This window comes from Gekko japonicus, unplaced genomic scaffold, assembly GCF_001447785.1.
Source record: "Gekko japonicus isolate JY-2015 unplaced genomic scaffold, Gekko_japonicus_V1.1 scaffold686, whole genome shotgun sequence".
In the NCBI taxonomy this organism is placed as follows: domain Eukaryota; kingdom Metazoa; phylum Chordata; class Lepidosauria; order Squamata; family Gekkonidae; genus Gekko; species Gekko japonicus.
Window position 1 is genome coordinate 1,492,503 of NW_015168671.1, and position 25,207 is coordinate 1,517,709.

Here is a 25,207-nt window from a genome sequence, read left to right on the forward strand (position 1 = left end):
TGTAAACTCTTGATATCAGTATGAAAAGAATGATTCCTCAGCTGTTTGAATGCAGAATGCCTTAGTTTTGGTGTGAGATGAGCAAAAGATGAAATGGAGCTGGGGCAAGGCTCACTCACCCCTAATTATATCTGCTTCTGACAGCAGAAAGCAAACACTCTGGTAAAACAATGCTTTGTACATCTGATGCTGTATTTTTCTGTGAAAAAATTTCCACCCCATACTTGATTATCTGTAGTTATCAGTGCTTTTGTGTTGCGAATTCCTCATGTTAGACGGGCTAAATGTGAGGTATAAAGCATGGACAAATCCCAATGATGGCTCATGGTATATTTGCTACTAGGGAGCAGGGCTCTGCTGCCTCCCGGTAGCAAAACAACTAAATTTCCTGCAAAATTTAATGAAATAATTACCATGAATAAGTTATAAATGGCAAATGTCTAGTGTATTTATTTAGCATTGAATCCCACCATATTATTTCAAGGAGCCTTCAGTGCAGCCTGTGGTAAAACAGGCACCCTCCAACCTCTATAAAACTTAAACTATTGAATAATAAATTCCAAAATCCAAAAACATTTACACTGCAAATCACACAGTGGCAGAAGATAATAAACTAGACGGGCAGAGATGCATATCATTTTCCAGCTGTGTTACCAGTTAAAGGTCTTATTCCTCAAAAGACTGTTTCAAAAATTGTTTTCTTTTGTTTTCTGAGCAGCTTCCCTGGAAGACTTCTACAGTATAGGTTTCAATGCTGGAAATCCCTACTTTTACATATCAATCTGATTCTGAAAATCTGTGTGTATAGTGGAGTTCCTATGGGCAGGAGCTCATTTCCTTTCCCTCCCCTTCCCTTCCCCAGCTGGCCTGCGGGGGGGGGGGAGCAAAGAAAGAAAGAACATTTGGGTCACTAGAGTTGAGCCACAGAAGGAGGAAATAGGGAAGGAAAGAGAGAGAGTAGAGAGAAGAAAAGAAGGAAGGAAAGAGGGAAAGAAAGAGAAGGAAAGTAGGAAGGGAAGGGGATAAAAAGAGAAGGAAAGAGAACAGAAGAAGGAGGGAATGAAAGAAAGAGAAGGGAAGAAGGCGGGAAAGAGGAAAAGGAGAGAAGGAAAGAAGGGGAAAAAGGGAAGGGAGGCAAAGAAAGAGAGTGAGAAGGAAAGGAGGAAAAGAAAGGAAGGAAGAAAAGGAAAGAGAGAAAGAAAAGGAAAGGAGGAAAAGAAAGAGGGCAAAGAGATGGGGGGAGGAAGGCTCTCCCACCCCACCCACATCAAGCCCTCACCTCCCCCGTGGATCCTTCACCGCAGCGCTCCAGTGCGGGCCCCGGGAGGCTGGCGACGGGCCTCCTCAGTCCTCCCCAGGGCCTCAGTGCTCCAGCGCGGGCCCCAGGAGGCCAGCGACGGGCCTCCTCAGGCCTCCCCGGGGCCGCAGCACTCCAGCGTGGGCCCCAGGATGCTGGCAATGGGCATGGGGAGCTGGGGGCGGGGCTTGCTGCCACTGCCATTTGTGCCAGCTCCTGGGCTGCTGGAGCGGTGCTTCGGTGCGCTCCGGCCCCAAAAGACCCCTGGGAGAAAGTCTTGGATTAAGACAGTCCTGTAGTGATGATGAAAAAGATACAGGGGCCTTTAATGAAATTAAAAATACAGACGCCTTTAATGAAATTCAGTAGGCGCACCTGCTGATGCTCCTCACAAGGGAGCAACACCTGCAGTATGCTGTACAACATCACTCATGTTAAACCAAACTGTCAGAAAAAGTTGAGAAGCATCACTGGGCTAACACTGACAATACGAACATTTTCAGCATCACTTACTGTGATTGTACTAGATCTGGAACCAGCTGTTGCTGAAAAGTCATGTATGGTCTTGGTTTTGGCAACGTGTTAACATTCGGAAGCATCGATCTTAGGACATGCCTCGGTTGCGGGCCTCTTTTTTAGCTTTTAGTCTCTTAAAGTCTCTTTTTTCAGAATAAGTCTCTTTTCCCTCCTTTTTTGTGCCTTCAAGTGCTCAAGAAATTAAAATTGTGGAACGGACTTGTGGGATGTACTATTCTTCAAATGCAATAAAGGTATGTGATTTGTCTTATTAAATGTACGATTAGTATTTCTTTTTTATGAGTTTTTTATAATGAGAATTTGCTCATAATGTAGACAAATTTTGTGTGTGTGTGTTATGATGCTCTGAAGAAGCTAACTTGTATCATTTTCCTGCATAGGCCTTTTTCAACCCCACCCCTTGAAAATGTTACATTTCATTAGTATATTAGGCGTGTTGCATTTTATTACAGTGTTAAGTTTTATTCTATCAGTATCTTTTTTTTTAGTTTTTTTAGTATTAGTGTTTTACTTTAATGCTTTACTTTTTTCATTTTCTAATTCTTTTTTCCTTTCTTTCAGGATTTACGTTGAAATGGTTGGCTGCTGATCCGTGAACTGAAATGTTAATGATGGGAAAGTGCAAATTTAGAGCCGATTGGCTTCTTAAAAAAGACCATAATGGACATTTTATGTCAGCATGGGCATCAAGGATACACAGTAATATAGATGGTAACAGCCCAAGACAACCAGTTTACTAGCATGGGCATCAAGACACAGTGAAACTGAAGTGTTTTGCGAACTTTGTGTGTGTACAATAGATTTGCAGAACAAAGGTCTTCATGCTCTTTTTTCAACACTTGGACTATGCTATACATAAAAAATTAGCCTCTGATGTTCTAGGGGCTAAACAGATGGTTTTAGTTGCAGCTAATCCTGGTGATTCTTCTGAAACAATCCAGAGTGAATATCCCGGATCAAGCCATAGTTCTTCAGCACCTCTTATTAAACTCTATAGTTCGAAGAATGCGGCAACATTTGGGTTATGAAGTCGGTGTGTTGCAACTTTTCAGCATCTTCTTGCAGTGGCATAAAGGAAACATTTGATGCAATGTTTCCAGGGGGTGTTTTCTTTAAGCTCTAAAAAGATATGATATTTAATAGCTGATGCACTGGGACCATATTTTCAACAGATTATCTCAGATGATGTGGGAACCTCCTTTTATTCAGTCTGTTTTGATGAAACAACCAATGTTGAAGACAAAAAGGAGCTCCAGATATTGGTGAGATATTGGTCAGAGGGTAGAGGTAAAGTAGTTTCAAGACATTTGCAGACATTCTTCATCGGGAAAGCTGATGCACAAACTCTTCATGAAAAAATTCACACTGCCATCAGTAGGGCAAACCTTTCCATTTACAAGCTGCTGATGATTGGTTCGGATGGTCCTAATGTGAATAAGAAAGTTCACAGACTTTTCAATGAAAATTTGATTGAAATGAGGTCATGTGGATTAGTTGATATCGGGACCTGCCCCCTTCACATTGTTCACAACTCCTATCTGAAAGTCTTGCAGACTTTTGGTGAAGATACATCTGAATTATCTATTGATGTTTACCACTACTTTGAGGGGTGGCCAGCAAGGGTAGAGGAATACAAAAAGTTACAAGAAGATCTCAAATTACCTCAAAAGAAATTCCTCAAACATTCTCCTTCTAGGTGGCTTACGTTTCGCTCTGCTGCTGAGAGACTGCTTGAACAGTGGGAAGGAGTAAATCATTACTTTCTGAAATTCATTCCATCAACAAAGAATCAGGCTGTTTTACAGTCTAGTTCATACAGAAAGATCGCCAATCTTTTACATTGCTCAACTATAAGAGCAGAATTGTATTTCACTATATCTTCTGCAGAACCTTTCACTAGCTTCACCGAAAGATTCCAACGAGGTGAACCTTTAATTCACATCCTATACCCTCAGCTACAAGAACTGTTAGGGAAACTGGTTAGACGTGTTTGCAAGTCTGTTTCTGAAGGTAACTATGATGTGAATTAGTTATTTGATTTGAAAAACATGTTACCCATGAGAGATGTTGTTGTTTCATGGGAAGTTAAAAAGAAACATTCACATCTTCCAGAAAAAGATTTCTTGGTGTTTATGAAAAATGCTAAAGAGCATTATGTTGCTGGATGCAAATACTTTATTGAAAAGGCAATGAAAGGTTGTAGTTTGCTGAAAGCTCTGAGATGTTTAAACCCTTCTCTTGTGAAAACCTGACAAAGCTGTCAAGATGTAGTTTCAGTTGCCAGAGAACTCCCTATCGATACAAAAGAAGAAGTTCTCACTGATGAATGGAAAATGTTGCAGATGGAGACTGACTGCCCAGCTTTTGAAGGAGGAATTGATAGTTTTTGGGATAAAATTTTAAAGAAAACTAATGTAGCTGGGGTGGGGGGATATCAAGAGTTAGCGAAAGTTATCAAGACTACATTGTCTCTATCACATGGAAATGGAGACATTGAGAGGTGTTTTTCTGTGCCAAGATGGGCTTTGACAAGGCTTCCACTTGTGAACGAACATTGAATGCAATTTTGTTGATCAAAGATACATTGAAAACCTATGGAAATAAACCTGAACTGGTTCCCATGACATCAAAACTTATTGCTATGGGACAAAGTGCATATAAGCAATACATAATGTACTTAGAGGAACAAAAAAGATTGAAAGATGAGGAAGAAAAAAAGAAAGAGGAGGAGATACATTTAGCTTAAGAGATGGAAGAAAAGGCTAAACAAGCAGAAGAGTCTAGGGAAAAAATTGCTGAGATAGAAAGTAACATATCACTGACAAAAAAGGACCATGAGGCAACTTCTAAAGCATCTGATCGTCTGTTCAAAGAAGCCAATAAATGATTGAAAGCAATACAGAAAGGAAATATGCAGGAAGTTAGTGTTGCACAGGGTATGTTGGAAGGCTATGTTGCTATGCGTGGAACTGAGCGGCAAAAACTTAAAGAACTGGAAACTCTTCAAAAAACTGTAGAGAAAAGAAAAAATAGTTTGATCACTACTTTCTTTGGTAAAAAACCTAATAATTCTTGATTTATTTTTAATTGAATTAGCATTCCATTTAATAAAAAAAATCCTAATCATACTTTTTAGTGTGGTTTTTGTTTTTATTCAATAATAAATGAAGAAATCATACCCCATCCAGGACCAGAAACAAACTTAGCCTTAAAAACCAAGTTATATACTGTGCATGAATATATATATGCATATATACACACACATAGTATATTCTACTGTGTGATACACTACATATTTTTTGGAAGTTTTGGAATTAAAAATAGCTTGATTAACAAACTGAAAAATTTAAATGGGAAGAAAACCACTAGGTAGGTATTTGATGCCAAGCTAAAGAACTTTTTCAGTTTTTTTAGTGTGGCTGTTGATGTAATTTTACATCCCACTCAAATTTTGAGAGAGAAAATATATTATCATTTTGTAGTTACACAAAATGTGTATACTTACACATTTGTTTCTGGTCTCAATCGGCTGTCCGAGTTCGGACTCTCTGCCCCACAGGGAAGATGGGAGTTACCTCCCATCTCCAAGCAAGGAGACCACCATCAAGCTGGAGAAGAGCTGGGGAGATGGGGGAGTGGAAAACAAGGAGGGATACAGCAGACAAGAAGACCAGGAAGTATTCACCAAAGAGGGCTGGACTGACAGAACTGAGAACTGGAGACGGTCTGAAGCCCAAAGGAAGTAAGATGAAGAGAAAGAGAGATTGAACCCCCGCGGAGACGAAGATGTGACCTCGATATCCTGTAGACAAGATCCACCGGGGCAGAAAGGCGGAAACATACCCAGAGCGAGTTCTCAATGATTGGCAGGTGAGGGGAGGGGAAGCCTAGAAATTGATTATTTAAGAGGGAAGTCAAGGGAGAGCCGAGGAGGACGCGCCCGCTTGACTCCATGTGCAGAGACTTGGAGGGCCAAATGGTAGAAAGTGGGAGACAGGGAAGAGGGGGACGAAGGTCAGAAGTAACCTCCCCCTTCCTTTGTCACCACTGAGGCTCATCCTGCGACTAGAATCCTCCGAGAATAATCGTCCTGGAGCGTCTGTCCTCTCTGCACTCAGCACAACAAAACCCAGGTACCGACACCAGCCTTTCTTTGGTTGGGGATTATTGAAAAATACATGTATTTAGGGAGCTGCGGTGGCTCAAGTGGTTAAGACGCTGAACTGCAGGCTGTGGAAGGTCAGCAGTTCGAGACCCGAGTGTGCCGTATGATGGAGTGAGCTCCCGTCTGTAGTTTCAGCTCCTGCCAACGTAGCAGTTCGAAAGCAAGAAATTGCAAGTAGATAAATAGGTACCACTTCGGTGTGAAGGTAACAGCGTTCTGTGCGCCTTGGTGTTTAGTCACGCCGGCCACATGACCACGGAAACGTCTTTGGACAGCGCTGGCTCTTCGGCTTTGAAACGGAGATGAGTATTGTAACCCTAGAGTCGGATTTGACTGGCTTTCGAGCAAGGGAACCTTTACCTTTACATGTATTTTATTTATCAGAATTTTTAGTGCGAAAACGTGAGCATCAACATTTGAACCATATCTGGAGCACTTGGTGACTTGGTCTCTTTTGTCTCTTTTCAGTCTCTTTTCCTGCCATTTTAGTCTTTTTTCTCACTTTTTTGGGGTGGTCTACCAGTCCTAGCCCTGTTAGGACAACGTGGCACACTGATAGTACATGTAGATGTTGTTTTCAAAAGAGTAAACTATGATGGAATGCCTTCCTTGCTGTTGGAACAACTCTCTCAGGGCCTTTTTTGTAGCAGGAACTCATTAGCATAATAGGCCACACCCAACAGCAGAAACCTATGAGTATATTAGGCCATACCCTGACAGTGTAGCTCATTAGCATGTTAGACCACACCTCCATGCCTCCCTTGGCTTGCCCAGGCACCCCGCAGCTGTGGGGAGCCCGGGCAAGCCCCCCCTTTAAACTGCCTTCCCTTGGCTTGCCCCACGGCTGCAGGGAGCCCGGGCAAGCCGGCACTTGGACAGGCTGAAGAAGGCACGGGGAGCCACTTAAATGCCTCCCCGATTTTTCCAGGGCCCTCCCTGGCCCGCCTGCCTCAGAGTCATGGGGGGGGGTGTTGCTCTCCATGCCTTCCCTCTGTAGCCACACACACGCAGAGGTTTTGGCTGTAGTGGGTGTGGCCAACTCTGAAGCCAGCCGGAACTCTGTTCCTGTGCGTTCCTGCCCAAAAATAGCCCTGCTCTTTCTATAGAGAAAATATGTGAGCAAGCTGCTTGGAGAGGGATTAGAAATACTGGGGTCATTGCTGTGTGTATGCCTTATAAGCCTGGCAGTAGGTCACAGTCAAAGTGCCAGGGAACTGTATGCTCTCTTTGGTTCATACTACACAGTCTATGAAGACCAATAAATTTTGATTCCTGTTTAACTACATTTTCACTACACCACAATGAGAGAACTAAGTCACTTGGTTCTTGTGAACATTATTTTTTGGTTCCTGTTTTCCCCGTAAAAAATCACTCAAAACCTTGAGGAGTAATCTGCATCCTTTCTGTTCTTACTGTGCTATTCGCAAACGAGACTTTGTACAACAGATTCCCCTAAGGAATAGGTATTACATGAGATACAGTGGTGAGTGGTACAGGATGGTAATGATATACTGTGGATTATTTTATCTCTAATGAAACTCCTCTTAACCAGTGAAATCTCTCTGCAGTCTTACTAATATTCATAGAGAGTTTCACCTTGTTTTTTGCTGGAACATATCCTTATGATGCCCTCACAACATATTTCTGGAAGAGAATTTTAAATAACTATTGTTCTTATTTCACCTTCTGCATCATTGGGAAGTAAAGAGATTGGAAAGCCCCCCCACCCCACCCAGTGCCTCTAATCTAAATAGAATTCACTTCTCTGTGTAGTTCCTGATGGTCATTGTATTGAACTTTCTCCCCACAACTCTTATTCCCCTGTTGGTGTTCAGTACATTGCTTGCCTTAAGGCTAGAGTTCTTTTGGATCCTGTGACTGGCCCAAGATGTAAAGGAAGTCAGTGAGGTGATTTCCATTTGGCTGGGAGGCTTTCTTGGTCTGTGTATGTAGTCAGGGGTCATTTCGTAGAAAAAGAGCTAGGGGGACTCATTAGCATAACTCATTAGCATATGCCACACCCCCTGACATCACCGGAAGTGTGTCCTCCCCACAGCCGGCGGTGACCTCCAGCGGGCACCAGCAGGGAGCTCCAGGCCCCGCCCTCCCGCACCTCACCCGGGGGGATGGCGTCCCCCCGCGTCCCCCCCCCAAATGACCCCTGTATGTAGTAGATTTTAAAACAGCTGGGACTCTTGTTGATAGACAGGAGAGAGTTAAGGCTAGAGTTCTTTTGGATCCTGTGACTGGCCCAAGATGTAAAGGAAGTCAGTGAGGTGATTTCCATTTGGCTGGGAGGTTTTCTTGGTCTGTGTATGTAGTAGATTTTAAAACAGCTGGGACTCTTGTTGGTAGACAGGAGAGAGTTATCTAACCCAAACCAAATACATGCAGGGAGAGGGGCGGCCTGCTGGCTCAAGAGAGATTCTGGTATCATGAGTGAGTCTGGATAGAAGAAACAAAGTAATGAAGATGTAATCCAGTCAGGCATATGATCACATAGAAAGAACCAGGCAGGGAAGGTGCCTTGAACAGAGAGCTATGTATGTGAAGGTGTGAAGGAATCATAGTTCCCTTTGGTTCTTTCTTAAAACAATAGCTAACGGGTCCATCACAAGAGGGGGACACTGTCTCTTATGCAGGGGTCATTTTGAAGAAAAAGAGGTGCAGGAGCTCATTAGCATAACTTATTTGCATATGCCACGCCCCCTGACATCACCAGAAGTGTGTCAGAAGGCAACACCCACTGCTCAGGCTCCACTGGACTGTTTTGGATTGCTAGCTATTGGGGGGGGGGAGAATGTGCAGATCTGTCCTCGCAGAGGATGGAGAGCTTGTACCTGAATAAAACTTGGTCTTAAAGGTGCCACTGGACTGTTTTGGAGGGGGGGCTCTGCAACTTACCTGGCTGCTTCTTGCTCTGACTGAGGGCTGCTGGGAGCAGGGGGTGGGGCTTGTTGCATGTGCCTGCCCCCTGGGCTCTTTACTGCTGGAGCGCCGCTCCTGTGCGCTCCTGCAGGAAATGACCCCTGCTCTTATGTAATTTGAGTGCTGCGTGTAGGATTTCAAGGGTTAAAACCAGCACTTTGAATTGTGCTTGGGAACTGATTTGGAGTCAGTGTAGCTATTCTAGCATGGGCATGATATGCTGCTGTAGGCTTTACAGTTAACATTGATTGCTGCATTTTTAACTTTAAAGGCCGTCCCATATACTATTTACCAGTGCATGCATCATAGCGGTAAAGTCACTGTGGTTTAGGGGCAGTGGTAGCTGGCATACTAGCCTAAATTGGTAAAACAATCCTGGTCATGTCTTCTGCTATAGATTCCAGGAGCAACACATGGTAATAATCTAGGAGTATTCCCGATCTTGCATGCCTCATCCTTCAGGGGAGAGTAACCCCACTCGTTACTATTATCAGTGTGTCTGTTTTAAGCTGGGTTGTTTAACCTAATTCAGTCAGTCACTGACCAGACACCAGTTGAATAAGTCCACTGCTTCACCTACTGAGCTGGATAGTGTTTCATCCTAAATCCCTGAATAGCCTCTTCTAGAGTCTTCATGTAGCTGTTGCAACCACTACAGTGATAATGAGATGGAACTTTGTGGGCCATCACAGGAGAAGTAGATGCCCAATACTACCTCCTGAAACCTTCCTGACAAGTGGTAGTGCAACCACTGCATCATAGTGCCTTTAAATAAACTTGGCATTCCAGAAGGATGCCATGGTCAAAAAAAGCTACTGGCAAGTACAAAAGAAAAACCTGAGAGGCATATTATTCCTGTCTTCTAGTGTAAGTCATCCTTCAAGGTAGCCATGGGGCTTTCAGTTCAAAATTGGGTTACAAATCAGACTAGCGGGAGCTTTCTGTACATCTATTCTCACCACCTCCTAATTTTTCAGAAAGTAATACCTAATTCATAAATTGCGTTTGTCTGGGATGCTCAGAATCTAATTTGAATCTACTAGAGAATGAATTTGGGCCCTTGTTAGAATGGATGGGAGACAGGCCTAGATGGAGGTTTCCTGTCCAGAATGAATTATGTGTCCATCCTATCCCTGCTCCCTACTCACCATACTGATCCATCTCTACATTTAAAGATCATCTGAACAATGAACTTAATCCATAGAGTTGGGTAATTTTTCATTTACTAACCTTGTGTGTGTGGCTTGTAGTGTTTTCTTATCTAATTTATTTATTTATTAACTTCGACTTATATCCCGCCTTGCCTGGCAAGCAGGCTCAAGGCGGCTTGCAATAAGTTAAAATTACAATAAAACACAGATAAAATTCCAGCAATAATATATATTGGTGCCAGGTGCTGGTAGGAAGTCACCCCCCCCCCCCCAATGCCCCCCATGATTGTGGCCTTAGTTAGGGAACAAATAATTGTGTAAGCCGCTCAGAGACCCCTCGGGGTTCGAGCGGGATACAAGCCGAAAGTATGTATAAATAAATAAATAAAGTGCAGATTAAGTACAAATAGCAAAGTGTGGATGGCAATCGTTGTAACGTGGCCCAGTATGACTAGACCAGTATCCCAGTAAAGTGCCAGTAACATGCGGGCCATAATAGATGTTGTCAATAGCTCGTTCATCAGTGGCGGCTCCTAATCGAAGGCCTGGTGGAATAGCTCCATTTTACAGGCCCTGTGGAACTGTAAAAGGTCCCGCAGGGCCCTGATGTGCTCCGGGAGCTCGTCCCACCAGTGTGGAGCCGCCACTGAGAAGGCCCTAGATCTGGTGATGGCCAATCTGGCATCTTTTGGACTGGGGAGAGTCAGGTGGTTTTGGGTCTCCGACCTCAGTGCTCTCTGGGGCATGTGGGGAAAGGTGGTCCGTCAGGTAGGCCATATAGGGCTTTAAAGGTTAAAACCAGCACCTTGAAGTGAATCCGGTATGCTATTGGCAGCCAGTACAATGCCTTCAGCGCAGGTCGGATGTGCTCTCGAATGGAGAGATCCATCAACAGCCTGGCTGCCGCATTTTGCACTAGCTGCAGCTTCCGGATTTGGGACAAGGGCAGCCCCATATAGAGAGCGTTGCAGTAGTCCAGTCTCGAGGTGACCATAGCATGAATCGCTGTTGCCAGGTTATTGCGTTCGAAGAAGGGAACCAGCTGCCTAATCAGCCATAGATGGTAAAGGGCTGCCTTGGCAGTGGCTGTTACCTGGGCCTCCATTGTTAAGGCAGCATCCAGGAGCCCTCCCAAACTCCTGACCCTCGGTGCTGGGACCAATGGCACCCCATCGAAGGTTGGTAGTGGGATCCCTACCCCCGACCTACTCCGACTCAGGCATGGGACCGCCATCTTTGTCGGATTTAATTTCAGTCGGCTCAGTCTAAGCCAGCCCGCCATGTCCTGAAGTGCCTGATCCAGGTCATCTGGGGTTGAGCTGGACTGGCCGCCCAACAACAGATACAGCTGGGTGTCGTCTGCGTATTGGTGACACCCTAGCCTATGCCTCCCGGCAATCTGGGTGAGAGGGCGCATATAGATGTTAAATAACTTCATTTATATCCTGCCTTTCTCCTCAGTAGTGGGGACCCAAATCAGGGATTTACATGGATTTCCTCTCCACCATTCTATCCTCACAACAACCTGTGAGATAGGTTAGGCTGAACTCCAAATTACCCAGCAGGCTTGCATGGCAAAGTGGGGATATGAACCAGAGTCTTCCAGAAGCTAGTCTAACACTCTATTCACTAGATTCAGGTGGTTGTCCATGTTGGTCTGAAGCAACAGAACAAAATTCATGTTCAGTGACAGTCTAAGCCAGCCCGCCATGTCCTGAAGTGCCTGATCCAGGTCATCTGGGGTTGAGCTGGACTGGCCGCCCAACAACAGATACAGCTGGGTGTCGTCTGCGTATTGGTGACACCCTAGCCTATGCCTCCCGGCAATCTGGGTGAGAGGGCGCATATAGATGTTAAATAACTTCATTTATATCCTGCCTTTCTCCTCAGTAGTGGGGACCCAAATCAGGGATTTACATGGATTTCCTCTCCACCATTCTATCCTCACAACAACCTGTGAGATAGGTTAGGCTGAACTCCAAATTACCCAGCAGGCTTGCATGGCAAAGTGGGGATATGAACCAGAGTCTTCCAGAAGCTAGTCTAACACTCTATTCACTAGATTCAGGTGGTTGTCCATGTTGGTCTGAAGCAACAGAACAAAATTCATGTTCAGTGACACCTTTAAGACCAATTAAGTTTTATTCAAGGTGTATTACACTTAACTATTGAATGCTGTGATGAGTTAACTTGCATCTCCTCAACAGACACATTGCTTAGTAGCATTTTGAATTTGCTGGCATAACAAGAATCTACTAATAACAAAGACACAAGTTAAATAATTCTTTATTGTATGCTTAGAATTTTGGAAAATAAAACATTGGGCAGAACTTGATTAAAAGCTGTCTCACACATAAAACTCACACCGTTGGTCCATCCGTCAGTATTATCAACTCAGACTGGTAGTGGCTCTCCAGAGTCTTGGGTAGAGATATTCCACATTGCCTGCTTGTCAGATTCTTTTATTGGGATATGCCAGGGATTGAACCTGGGACCCAGCATGCAAAGTAGATCATCCACCACTGAACCATGGCCCCTCCCCAGTATGATGAAAGTATCAAAATTCTTTTAATATTTCATTTAATACTTAATATAATGAAAGTATCAAAAGGTATCTGTGAGCAATGCATGAGAATAACTAAGGTTCCTACCACTTCTAGCCACCAAACATATGCACTTACTGCAGCATTCTGCCAAGACAGCATTAGACTTTATTACATGTAACCTTTTGATGTGTAACTTGCTGAAGTTGGATATAAAAATTAGGTTTTTTTGTGTCCCATGATCACAATGAGGTGGTTAAGTAGTTGTTGATCTAAGCCCCCTCCCTACCCCCGTCATTGTGCTTTTGGTCTAATGGTGAGAAAACCTGTAGAGGAATAAATCATCTTATTTTTTTGATCCACTTGTATGTAGAACTGAACAGATACTCAAATCCAACAAGGTTCCCACTACTTCTGCATCAGAGTCTCTTTACCTGTATAATTAAAATATATTCTGTTGCTCGTGGTATTGTTTTCTGTTGCTTTTGTTGGGGTGGGAGAACAAAGGAAGGAAGAGAGTGCTACCTCATCTGAAAACAAATATTGTAATTCCTAAACAGTCATTCTTCCACATGCAGTGTGGTAGAGTAATTCTTATTTCAGCGTTTGAAATGTCAGTTCACAGATGGTAAGAAATTTGCAGCAATGAGCCACATATAAATGTATACTGTATTGGAAATGAAGTGATACTGTGACACTCTTGCTTGATTTCCCTGCCTTGGGGTGTGTCAAATAGCACAGAGTAGCACAGTAATAATGGTGAAGTAGTTTTCAACAATGCACACAGAGCCACCTGACTTTCTGTTTGCCCTACCTGTAGAGTGTGCCCAGAAACAAATTATAAGATGTCTGTACTGTATCATACAGACCACTTAGTCTTCTGTGTCTGCTTTTTCCCCCCTAACTCCAAGAGCTCTAGATCTAGTACAGAATAAGATGAGAGAATTTGAAAAGGGGCCTTATTTCAAGCCCTACTGTCCACATTGTGTGCATTTTTTCTGAATAATCTTCCAGTAGTTAAACTCAGTGGAAGGTTTTTTCTTTTGACTTCTCTGTAATATGAAAGCTAGTTGGAAAGTATTTTAAGCTGGGCAATTGGGAGAAGCATCACAATTCTTGAATAAGCAAGTAGGCACATATAATGAGATAACTTCTAAAATCAATTATTGGATATTTCTGGTCTGTTCTCAGATTTAACATTTGAACATGAAGGGCTGACTATTTGCTTGCTTCTTCTAGTATGTGGAACAGTTTCAGTTGGTGAAGAAGAAGAAGAAGGTGAAACAGGATGGATTGAAGGAGCTGCAATTCTCCTGTCTGTTGTTTGTGTGGTAATAGTCACAGCCTTCAATGACTGGAGTAAAGAGAAACAATTCAGGGGGTTACAGAGCCGCATTGAACAAGAACAGAAGTTTACCGTCATCAGGGGTGGCCAAGTCATCCAGATACCCATAGCAGACATAGTTGTTGGTGACATTGCACAAATAAAATATGGTAAATATACTCATATATTTTTCTGACATTTCTGCTAATATATTGAGGGGATGTTAAATACAGCTCTTGGCTTCTTCTTTTTAGGTGACCTTTTACCAGCAGATGGTGTACTTATACAGGGAAATGACCTCAAAATTGATGAAAGCTCACTGACTGGAGAATCTGATCATGTTAAGAAAATGTTGGATCGAGATCCTATGTTGCTCTCAGGTGCGTGATCAAATGATGGCTAAGATCTCAGTATGAGGTATTTGGAAACTGGACAAAGTTTCCTACATTTAAAACTAGGTTATGTGAAACACAGTCTTCCTGGGTGACAGTATGCTAAGGTCTAGTGAACTAATGTATTATGCATCTTGCCTTTAACCTCCTTGGAACCACAGAGATGGGTCTTGACAACAGGTAGGATTTCAGATATACAAGCATTCTTAATGTAATTAGTGTAAGAGTGTATAGTTGCAGTTTCTCTTTCTGTGACCATGTTTAATTGTTATTAAAACAGTTTTACAGTTTAAACTGATGATATTGCAGTGGTCCTTTAAGTTTTGTCCTCCTGGGCAATATCCATTTAACTATACTGCTGTTAAAACTGTTCAGCAGTGAAGCCATTTTTAATATAAAATTATATCTTTGAGGACTTGTTGCATCTTCTTACCCAGTCTCATGGAACTTTAAAACCCTATGAAAGTGGACAGATGGTATGAGAATACCAACTGTACTAATCAAATTCTGTTTGGAGCATGTCTGAATGGCATGAATGTTGGCCGTGTAGGAGGTTCTTGTGGCCCATAATTTTATAACATAAAATTCTGTTGAATGTAATAATATACCACTTAGTGTTTGTACAGAGCTTTCATTCAAGTGTTAAAATCGCTTCACATATATTGTCTTGTATTCCTGACAACAGTCCTGTATAGTAGATCAGTATTATTATTATCCTTGTGGTAGATGGAAAGCTAAGGCTAAGGGTTAAAGCCACTTGGAGAGCTCATGGCAGAGACTGAATTTAAGCTGGGCATTTCTGGTTCTCCAGTGGTCTGGGGTGTGGCAGTCTCTACATCTGGGAGGAAGCTCCTATCTCCTGACAGCCAGGGTTGCTGATTTCATGTGGTTTCTAGGTGGAGAGGCTTCCCCCTCTGAACCTGGGTTTTCAGCCCTGCCTCAAGGCAGATGGTAGTCGTCAGCTGTACTCTTGTTTCTGAGTGCTGCAATTCTTAATTTAATTTGTTATTTCCTTTGATTTCTTTACCTTCTCATTCTCTTTCCTGCAATGGAGTGGAAAGGACCTCACTCTCCCCCCTTCGGGTCAAGGTTCTTGGCAGCAGAGGCCAGTGGGAGTACTTTTAAGAGATGGGATCTCCCCACCCCAGCTCCTTGCCAGCCAGATCACTCAACCATGGGGTCTCCAGCCCTCAGGGCCAGGGGCTTCCCCAGTCACTCTCTCTCCCACTTAAAGACGTGTTGGCAGCTGATGTCTCGGAGCGCCCAGGCCCTCCGCGCAGTTTTCAGAGGATCACCAAGCAGGCAGAAGGCAGCAAGGCCCAGTTTTCCTGCTTTTCCAGCCCCAGCAGAACTACGGAAGCCCAGCAAGAAGGGGCCCTTTCCAAAGCCAATCAGGCTGGTTCCAAGCAGTTTCTAGGCAGGAAATGGCAGTGAGGGCAGGCCTTTCAGAGTCAGGACAAAGAAGGCCTAGTATCGAGCATTGACCTTCCAGTCTCTCCTGCCCAGGCACAGGGTTCCCAAGGAGGGTGTGATCCAGCAGGACCCCCAACTGTGGACATAACAGGTGAAGATACTCAGAGCAATCTCCTGAGCTGGATTAGAGGGGAGATGCAGAGAGAAATTAGATATGCCGTTTCCCAAGCTATTTCCAGTATTAGGGACTCAGTTAAGTCTCCTAGTAGGATCAGCTGCCATTCTTTCTCCAGTTCTGCAGCAGGGGGGCAGATAGAAGCTCCCATTCTCCTTCCCAACCCAAAAGAAGAGGTTAGATTACCCTGCTGGGCATAGTAGAGAGACAAGCCCCTTATTGCGGAATGAATATGAGGAATCTAACTGTTCTGATTCCTCTGCCCATAACAAAGAGTTGGAGCTATCAGATGAAGAAGACCCTGTGGTGAACACCATGCAGACTCATTTTTTTCACACAGGACGTTTTCCACAAGATTCTACAAAAAGTGCTTTGTATTCTGGAATTAATTCCAATAAATAGCAAGGAAGTGGAAGCTCCTGCCCCTAGCAAACCTGCAGGATCAGTGAGCATTCCCAAAAGTGGGGTCCTCCCCCATAGGGATCCCATTCCCGGCAGTATTTGGCAAGGTGGTTCAGTCAGAGTGGGAGGCACCAGCCAGGTCCAAATCAAATACCCCATCATTTCCAAGTTTTACACCTTGGTACCAGATGCAGTGGAAAAAATTATACTTCCTCTGGAGAATGTTCCAGTAACTAGTCTGTGTTCCAACTCAGTCCTACCAGCAGAGGCGGATAGTCTACCCAGGGCCCTTCCAATAGGAGGATTAAGCTGGCCCTGCATAAGAACTTTGAGGCCTCCTCAACCTCCCTCAGAGTATCCACACCTAGTTCCCTATTTGCTAGAGCAGTATTTTCTTGGGCTTCAGATCTGTCGGCAGCAGACAGTAGCATCCCTGAAGAACTGAAGGATGAACTGAAGAAAATAGCACTGGATGCTGCTTCCTCCACAGAAACCTTGCTGGACACCATTCAACTGTCAGCCAGGGCAATAGCCTCCAGTGTAACTGCCAGAAGGAATACTTGGCTTCGTAGTTGGAAGGTAGACTCTTCATCCCAAGCCCAAGTAGTGAGCGTTCCATTTAGAGTCGTCCATCTATTTGGGGAAGGATATGGACATATCTGGTTGAGGATAAGGACAAAAGGAAGTTGCTACAGTCCCGAAGAAAGGAGAGTAGGACCAAGAAGCATTTTTCCTCCTCCTGTGAACCTAAGTGTGCCCCCAAGCTTTTGTTCACCTAGATGATTCAAGGGGAGATGGCAGCCCAAACATCCAAGTGGACATAATTCCTCCTCCTCAAGCTCACCAGGTCAGAGTCCAAAGAATCCAAAAAGAGCCAATTCAGCATGACTATTTCAGGGACGCAGAGCCTCCAAAGATAAGAGGTCATCTTCAGTTTTTCACAGATTTATTTATTTCAGTTTATATTTCACCATCCCTGCCTGGGTGGGGGGGACAGGACGGATTAATGGGAGGCTAGGAGACAGATGGGTTCTAGATACGGTGTCAAATGGATACTTAGTAGAACTTTCTTCAGGTGCCAAGAAATCATTGTCCACAAAAACACCATCTTCTTCTCAAGGCCATTCAACATCTCCTTAGACATAGGAGCCATAGAGCCTGTGCCGGAGTCCCAAAATCCTTAGGGGTTTACTCAGTCTTTTTTATTATCCCAAAAAAGAACAGGGGTGTGAGGGCCATTTTAGATCTCAAGTGGCTCAACAGGTGGATAAAAAGGACAAAGTTCAGGATGGAAACCCTAAAGTCCATACTAGCGTCCAACCAAAAGGGAGATTTCCTAGCACCAATAGATCTCTCAGAGGCCTGTTTGCATATCCCAATCATGGCATCACATTGGAGATTCCTGCGTTTTTCATATGAGGGGTTCCATTTTCATTTTTTTTATTATTATTAATTTTTTATTGGGTTTTTCAAACATTAAACAAAACAAACCAACACAAATACCATCACCATCCTATAACCAATATTGTAGTCTTCCATGATACATAAATCCAAAATCAAATTGACCAATTCATTACATAGTTTCTGTAATTCTTTTCAACTCCTGCACACCATTTTCCTAGATATCATATTGTTACATATTACTTATGTTTATTGCTTTTTATTATACTGCTTATATTCCTAGTCAGCTTAAAATTCAGCTGTTTATTCTGTCTAACTTTATTTTGATTCAGAACCACATTTTATTGAAGTATTATCATTATTATGGCATTCCCGCTCGCATCCCACTCAAAAAATTAATACAGAAAATTAATACGCCTAATATAATATAACCACTCATCCTCACACAGTATCCATTTGATCTGTCCTATCTGTTATATTATACATCAAAAACTCAACAGATGAATAATTGACTAGGCTGTATCAGCTAATTTATTATATCCTCTCTCACTTAAAGCAGGTCAGACCCATATGTAAATTCAAGGGCTTTCAAATAGTTTTAGCTCAAACATCTTATATATCATTTCTACCGCTGCTAACTGTTCCTAAGGAGTTAATTTCTTTTCTACTGCGGTCTCCCCAATTAAATCATCCTATCATAGCCACCTGGCTTAAATCATTGACTTGCCATCAAGCTGTAGGAGTCCTTTACAGTCAACTTATATTTTATTTCTTTTTTATTTTGATTTTCCCTGTTTTCTTTCACATGTCTATGATCTTTAAATTCCCTTAACTTGCCTCCCCATTCAACTTTCCTGTATTGCATTATGCATATATTCAGGTGTTTAACAGTATCATCCTTAACCTTCCTTGAAACTTTCAACATTCTTCTCTTTCTTTTTATTTTCTTTCTTTTCCTCCGGAAAATGTTGTAGTATCTTTTCTCCCCAGCTCTCGTTCTTAAACTTTTCTTCTCCTCTGGAGGGGTGCAAGTCAATAAGTCCAATTCCTGTGACCCACTCTCTGTAAGTAAGTGCTGAGTTACATACAGGTCTCCTTCTTGCATATCTACCAGTAGCTTGTCTTGTCCTTGTGTCTTTTTTGGTTGTTCTATATTACAGTTTTCTTCTCCATTTACACAGCGTGTACGGCCCAAAATATTATCCCAAACCGATGTAAGTGTCTTATTTAATTCTTCCTTCAAAAGTTTTTTAAAATGATCTGACCTGAGTTCCAGGAGTATTGCATCCCGCAGCTCGTTGCGGAGCGTCTCCAGCGCCATTTTCTTCTCCCGCCAATGTTGGATCAGGCCAAAGGCCCATCCAGTCCAACACTCTGTGTCACACAGTGGCCAGAAATACCAGTGCCATCAGGAGGTCCAGCAGTGGGGCCAGGACATTAGAAGCCCTCCCACTGTTGACCCCCCCCCAAGCACCAAGAAGACAGAGCATCACTTGCCCCAGAGCCCCTAGCTATACCTTGTGGCTAATAGCCACTGATGGACCTCTGCTCCATATGCTTATCTAATTCCCTTTTGAAGCTGTCCATGCTTGTAGCACCCACCACTTCCTGTGGCAGTGAATTCCATGTGTTAATCACTCTTTGGGTGAAGAAGTACTTCCTTTTATCCGTTCTAACCTGACCGCTCTGCAGTTTCATGGAGTGCCCACGAGTTCTTGTATTGTGAGAAAGGGAGAAAAGTACCTCTTTCTTTACCTGCTCTTTCCCATGCATAATCTTATAAACCTCGATCATGTCACCCCTCAGTCGTCTTTTCTCCAAGCTAAAGAGCCCTAAGCGCTTTAACCTTTCCTCATAGGGAAAGTGTTCCAACCCTTTTATCATTCGAGTTGCCCTTTTCTGCACTTTCATGCAGTTTCTTCTTTTCATCATGGAGTGCACCCGTGAAAACAGACAAACAGACAAAGTCTCACCGTGAATAAAGCATCATGAAGAACAAGAAAAAAAAGAAAAGAAAAAAAAAGGATTTAAAAAGGTCGGTCGCTGCTGTGAGCACGTTGCCGTGTTCCTCCAACCTCGCCTTCTGCATCGAGGCAACCGGCAGCACCCCCCGCGTTTCGCCGACAACGGGGGGGGCCGGCAAGCCCCCTACTACTTCCTCCTCCTCCAGAGGTGGAAGCGAAAAAGCCCCAAAAAGGCGTGGGGAGCCGGCCGGTTCGGAGCTCGTCCGGAGCCCGGCCGTTTCGCAGCGCCATCAGACCGGAAGTCCAGGGGTTCCATTTTCAGTACAGGGCTCTCCCCTTTGGTCTAAAGACAGCATCAAAAGTGTTCACCAAAGTCTTGGTCTTGCTGATAGCACACCTGAGAACCAAGGGAGTGTCCATATTCCCACAATTGGATGACATATTAATCAGGTCCACATCTCACCTGCAGGGGATGCAGGATGGGCATCACGCATGCCTCCAGAACCACGGGTTCATGCCTCCAGAACCACGGGCTCGTAATCAACTGGGAGAAAAGCAATCTTTCCCCATCTTAAAGGGTCCTTCACTTAGAAGTAGTCATAGACACAGTTCAGGATAGAGTTTTCCTATCACAGGAGAAAATAACTTCTGAAATACAGGTGCTCATGAATCTATCCCACATAAAGCTGATGTTTCTGGCAAAATTGCTGGGCATGTTGGTATCCTGTCAGGATATTATCCTGTGGCCCACATTTCATGCTTGCCCACTTCAGAGGTTTCTCTTACCTTCCAGAGCCTCATAGCCAGCAAGAGTTTCAAGTTGGTTCAGTTAGATTGTTTCTTGATTCAGGAACTACAGTGGTGGGTAAATCCTTCCAGGTTCCAGCAGGGGACTACACTTTGGGAACCACAGAGGACAAAGTTTACCTCAGATGCCAGCCTCTCCGGCAGGGGGGGCTCATTCACAGGGAAGAATGGCCGAGGGCCTCTGGACTCAGGAAGAGTAATCACGGAGCGTCACTTTTTTGGAGCTCAAGATAATAAGGTTAAGATTGATGTCATTCCAAGATCTTCTCGCAGGACAACACATTATAGTTCAAATGGACAATATGACAGCCAAATCCTATATCAACCGCCAAGGGATTGCTGCATGCAGAGGCAAAGAGGTTGATGCATCGGGCAGAGATCCATCTGAAGTTGATCAGGGCCATTTGCTTTAGTGGACTGGCTCACTCAGAGGATTCTAAATTGGGGAGAGTGGATGCTGAACATGGAAACTTTCCAACAGATATGGTTCAATTTCGGCAAGATGGAAGTGGACCTGTTTATGATGTAGCAAAACTCCCAAGTGCCCCAGTTTGTCTCAAGAACAAGATCGCCACAGGCTATATGAGTGGATGCCTGAAGTTGTGACTGGCTGAACCTGCTTTTGTATCCTTTTCCACCCTCAAAGCTAATCCAAAAGGTGATTCAGAGAATCATAAATCTCAAGGCAGAAGTAGTGATGGTGGCTTCCTTTTGGCTGAGGAGGTCATGGTTGCAGGACCTTCTCAAGCTGTCCACCCAGGAGCCCTGGCATCGTCCAGTCAGGAAAGACCTTCTGAGACAGGGAGACATTCGTCATCCTCAGGCAGGGCTGCTAAACCTCACAGCTTGTAGGCTAAGTAGCTACAACTTAGAGAAGTAGGGTACACAGACAAGGTTATTAACACCATGGTAACCTCTGGGAAAGGTTCTACCACTAGAGTTTATAACAATACATGGCAAGTTTTCCAGTCCTGGTGTTCTAGTAAGGAAATAGGACCACTTTCAGCCAACGTGGAAGATGTCCTTTCTCCCCTGCAGGAAGGTTCAGCCATTAGGGGAGCCATAAAGGGAGGTTATTGTCACAGCATGCCCATGTTAGAAGGTTCATAAGGGGTACTGCCTTGATTAACCCTCTGCAGACACATTGCTTCCCAACTTGGAGTTTAAATACAGTACTCAAGGCTCTCTCTAAGCATCCCTTTGAGCCCATAGCTACTTGTCCTCTCAAGGAACTGACTTTCAAAACCATCTTCCTCATGGGCATTACGCTGGCCAGGAGTGTGTCACAGCTCAAAGCCCACTCAGTAGACAAGGAGCTTTGTGTCTTCCATAATATTAGGGTAGTGCTTTGCCCAGACTTGGCCTTTATTCCAGAGGTAAATTCGGCTTTTCACAGGTCAGAGGAATTGGTCCATCCTACTTTCTGCCCTAATCCCAGACACCTTCAAAAGAAGGAATGGCACTGTTTGGATGTTAAGAGGGCATTGAGTTTCTACCTGGATAGGACTAGATCCTTTCAGAAGACTTGACGCTATGTTTGTATCTTTCAAGAAGGCTTCCTTGGGTCGCAACATATCTACGTCTACTATCACTAGATGGGTAAGGGGTGTGTACTCCTCGCATACAAGTCTGCAGATTTGGAACCCCCTCCAGGAGTTACGGCACATTCCCTCAGAGGGGCGGCAACATTCACAGCCTATAGATCATTTCCTTCCATAGATGACATATGTCAGGCTGCAACTTGGAGGTTGGTTCATTCCTTTACCAGGCACTATAGGATTGATAAGTTAGCCTCAGCTAAGGCTGCCTTTGGTAGAAGGATCCTGCAGCATACTCTTTTGATGTAGGGTCCGAGTCTTCCCTCCCTGGGCATACTGCTTTTCTCTGTCCCAGACATAGAGACTGCCCCACCCCGAGCCACTGGAGAATAGAAGATTTGTGTCACCTACCATGAATCTTCCTTCTTAGTAGTTCAGGGGTGGGGCAGTCTCCCCATCTGAGGGTAGAACTAGTGACTCAGCTCCTGAAGTAGGGAGGGCATGCTGTATAAATAGAGGGCCTCCTTACTGTGATTTGGTCATCCTTCCATTCCCCTGGGGGGCACTCCTGGGTGTTATTCTTGGAGAATGGTCTTATAGCTATGCATGCATATCTAGCACGATTGTCTGGTTAGTAGTTCTTCCTCCTAATTGTTAGTTGGAGGTTCTTTTCTGCTTTCTTTTGTTTTTATGACATTTGTTAAGAGGGGCTTTACTGCTTCTGGACCAGTCTGGGTTCAGAGGGGGAAGCCTCTCCCCCTAGGAACTGCACAAAATCGGTGACCCTGCCTGTCAGGAGGGAGGAGCTTTGTCCCAGACATAGAGACTGCCCCACCCCTGGACCACTGAGAAGGAAGATTCACGGTGACACAAATCTTCTGTTTTAGCATTGTGTCATCTGTACGTTGTACTTTGCCAGTATATTTTTGGACTGTTACATTACAAATGTTCCTAAATCCCACGTTTCCACAAACCAGCCCTTAGAATGGTTAGAAATATACATTAAACAGTAGTCATCAGTAAAATATGACAGAAAACAAAAGTAAGGAAGATAATCCATGAGCAACAACCTGAGGAATATTCATACTCTCTTGATATATTGTATAACTTCGACAGCACTGTGAGTTCTGCTCTAAGATTCAGCATTTGTAACAGCTCTTGATTAATCACAGAAAAATGTTAATATTTTTAGCTATACTACAATCATTGTATTAACATTCCTTTTTCCCCTCTGCCCCATTCCCTGATTCCCTGGCAGTTCCTGCTACCTCTGTACCCCTCTTTTTCAACCTTTGTAGTGTATTTGAGCTCTGGGCCTGTACCCCCATCTGTTTTTTACCCATTAATTTTTGTAGACCATCTGCTACCTTGTATTTTGAGCTGCTCCACTAGGTTTCTCTGAATCAGTTTCCTTTTTTTCCTCTCTCTCCTCCCCATCTTTCAGCTCCTTTTTTAATTACTTTTTTCCCTTGTATTCCATTTCCTTCATTATCTTGCCCCTTTTGTCTTGTGCTGAATTTGATTCCCTCTTTCAGTAATGTACTAAAGGAATCTCAGATAAGGGTGGTTCATGAAACATGGTTAGCTGGCTGCAATTTCTGGATCTGTTTTTCCAAACTTGATCTGATTATTACCCTAGTATAGTAGCACTCAGTTTGGTTGTGGAGCCTATACAGAGTCATTTTTTGCTTCTAGTGCACATGAATTGGGAGCAGGGTCATCACCTTCCTGTTGCTTTGAACATACACACTCTGAGAAGAGCACAAAATGGTGAGGTCACTTAGCACTGGAAAAAATTACTGGTACCTTGAATTTTGGCCATAAAGCTGCAAGAAACCACTGTAAATCTTCTAATACCATATTGAACATGAGAATTACATCAACTGACAGCTGGGATGAAGAAGCTGATATCTTAACCTTTTCAAGAGATTTCCTTTTGGAAGAAAATGAACTAGAACCTCTTTAACCCTTTCTTATCTCCCCCCCCAAAGAAAAGACTTAGGAAATTTGTATGAAAGGTGATTAAAGAGAAACCAAAGTCCACCCGCTCAGCGGTTTCCTGATCATCTGTTTTCCACACATGACGCATAAAGTGCTTTTTGAACTGTCAGTTTAGAGCACTGAAGCTTCTTTTGGGAAGCACTGTTGACAGGTAAAAGCACAGAGTGTATTTACAGTAGTCAAACCCAGTTGCCTGCCACATTTGCCTGCCACAGTTATGGAAAATATCATCTTGGTGCCTTCATTTTAAAACATGAATCAATTGACTAGTCTGTCATTTAGGTGATACATATTGTCAGGCTGCCATATGTGTATGATTATCATCACAATAGCCAGGTGGTATTAAAAGCCATCTTCGTGAAAAGCTCCCCTGGGTCCAGTTCCTGTGATCATCCAATTCAGAAATAATGTATAGATCATAAGCACTGTAAGGTTTGTGCATACAGATGTCACATTGAGCACACGTTCAAGTTGGGATTCAGCACAAGACAAGCTTTTGAAACTACCTCTAAAGTCTGAATTTATGCATAACTGCTATTTCTGCAGCATCTCAATACTGAGAACTTGATTGACCTCAGAACTCATTAATGATAGACAGCTTCAGCTCAGCTGAACAGCATGTAATGCACTCGTTCTCATTAAGCTTCATATTGTTTCCAGTGTGCAGACCTGGGCTATAGCTAGACAAGATAAAACTTTCAGAACTTCTCAAGTACTAAAGCTGAGGGGTTAGTAACTGGTAGCCCCTTCTGGGCAGTATATTACCCCATATACATTGAACAGAACTAGTTACCCAAAAAATTGGCAGACTGCCAAAAAAAAAAGACTCTTAAACTAACCACCTGCTCTGAGATTACTCTACTAGGAACCCTCTACCGGGAACACATGTAAGCTGAAAACACTAAGAGTTCCCAAGTGCCTGTCAAATGCTGTAACTGTTGTCAGTCCCTAGTTATCTAAGTTGCTGAGAGATAGTTAGGTCTACCATATTGATCACGTCAATACAGAAAACATTGAGCAATATTCAGATGTCCAGTATGATATCCCAATTAGAAAGTACAAGAGGAGGACCCGCGATACTCGTGGGGGGGGGAGAAGAGCTCCGTCTCCTCCATTCCCCCCCACTCGATCTCCCCGAGGGGGCAGCGGCGAGGCCGGTCCTCCCCCCC

General features: G+C 43.7%; 1 protein-coding gene across 1 annotated transcript in view; it reads left to right on the forward strand.

The window, feature by feature from the left end:
- The window catches only part of ATP2B1 (ATPase, Ca++ transporting, plasma membrane 1), a 124,843-nt gene that overhangs the window by 55,488 nt on the left and 44,148 nt on the right, over positions 1-25,207 (forward strand). Inside the window, 2 exon segments of the mRNA XM_015415355.1 lie at positions 13,861-14,115; positions 14,200-14,325. Of these exon segments, the coding sequence (XP_015270841.1) occupies positions 13,861-14,115; positions 14,200-14,325 (381 nt within the window).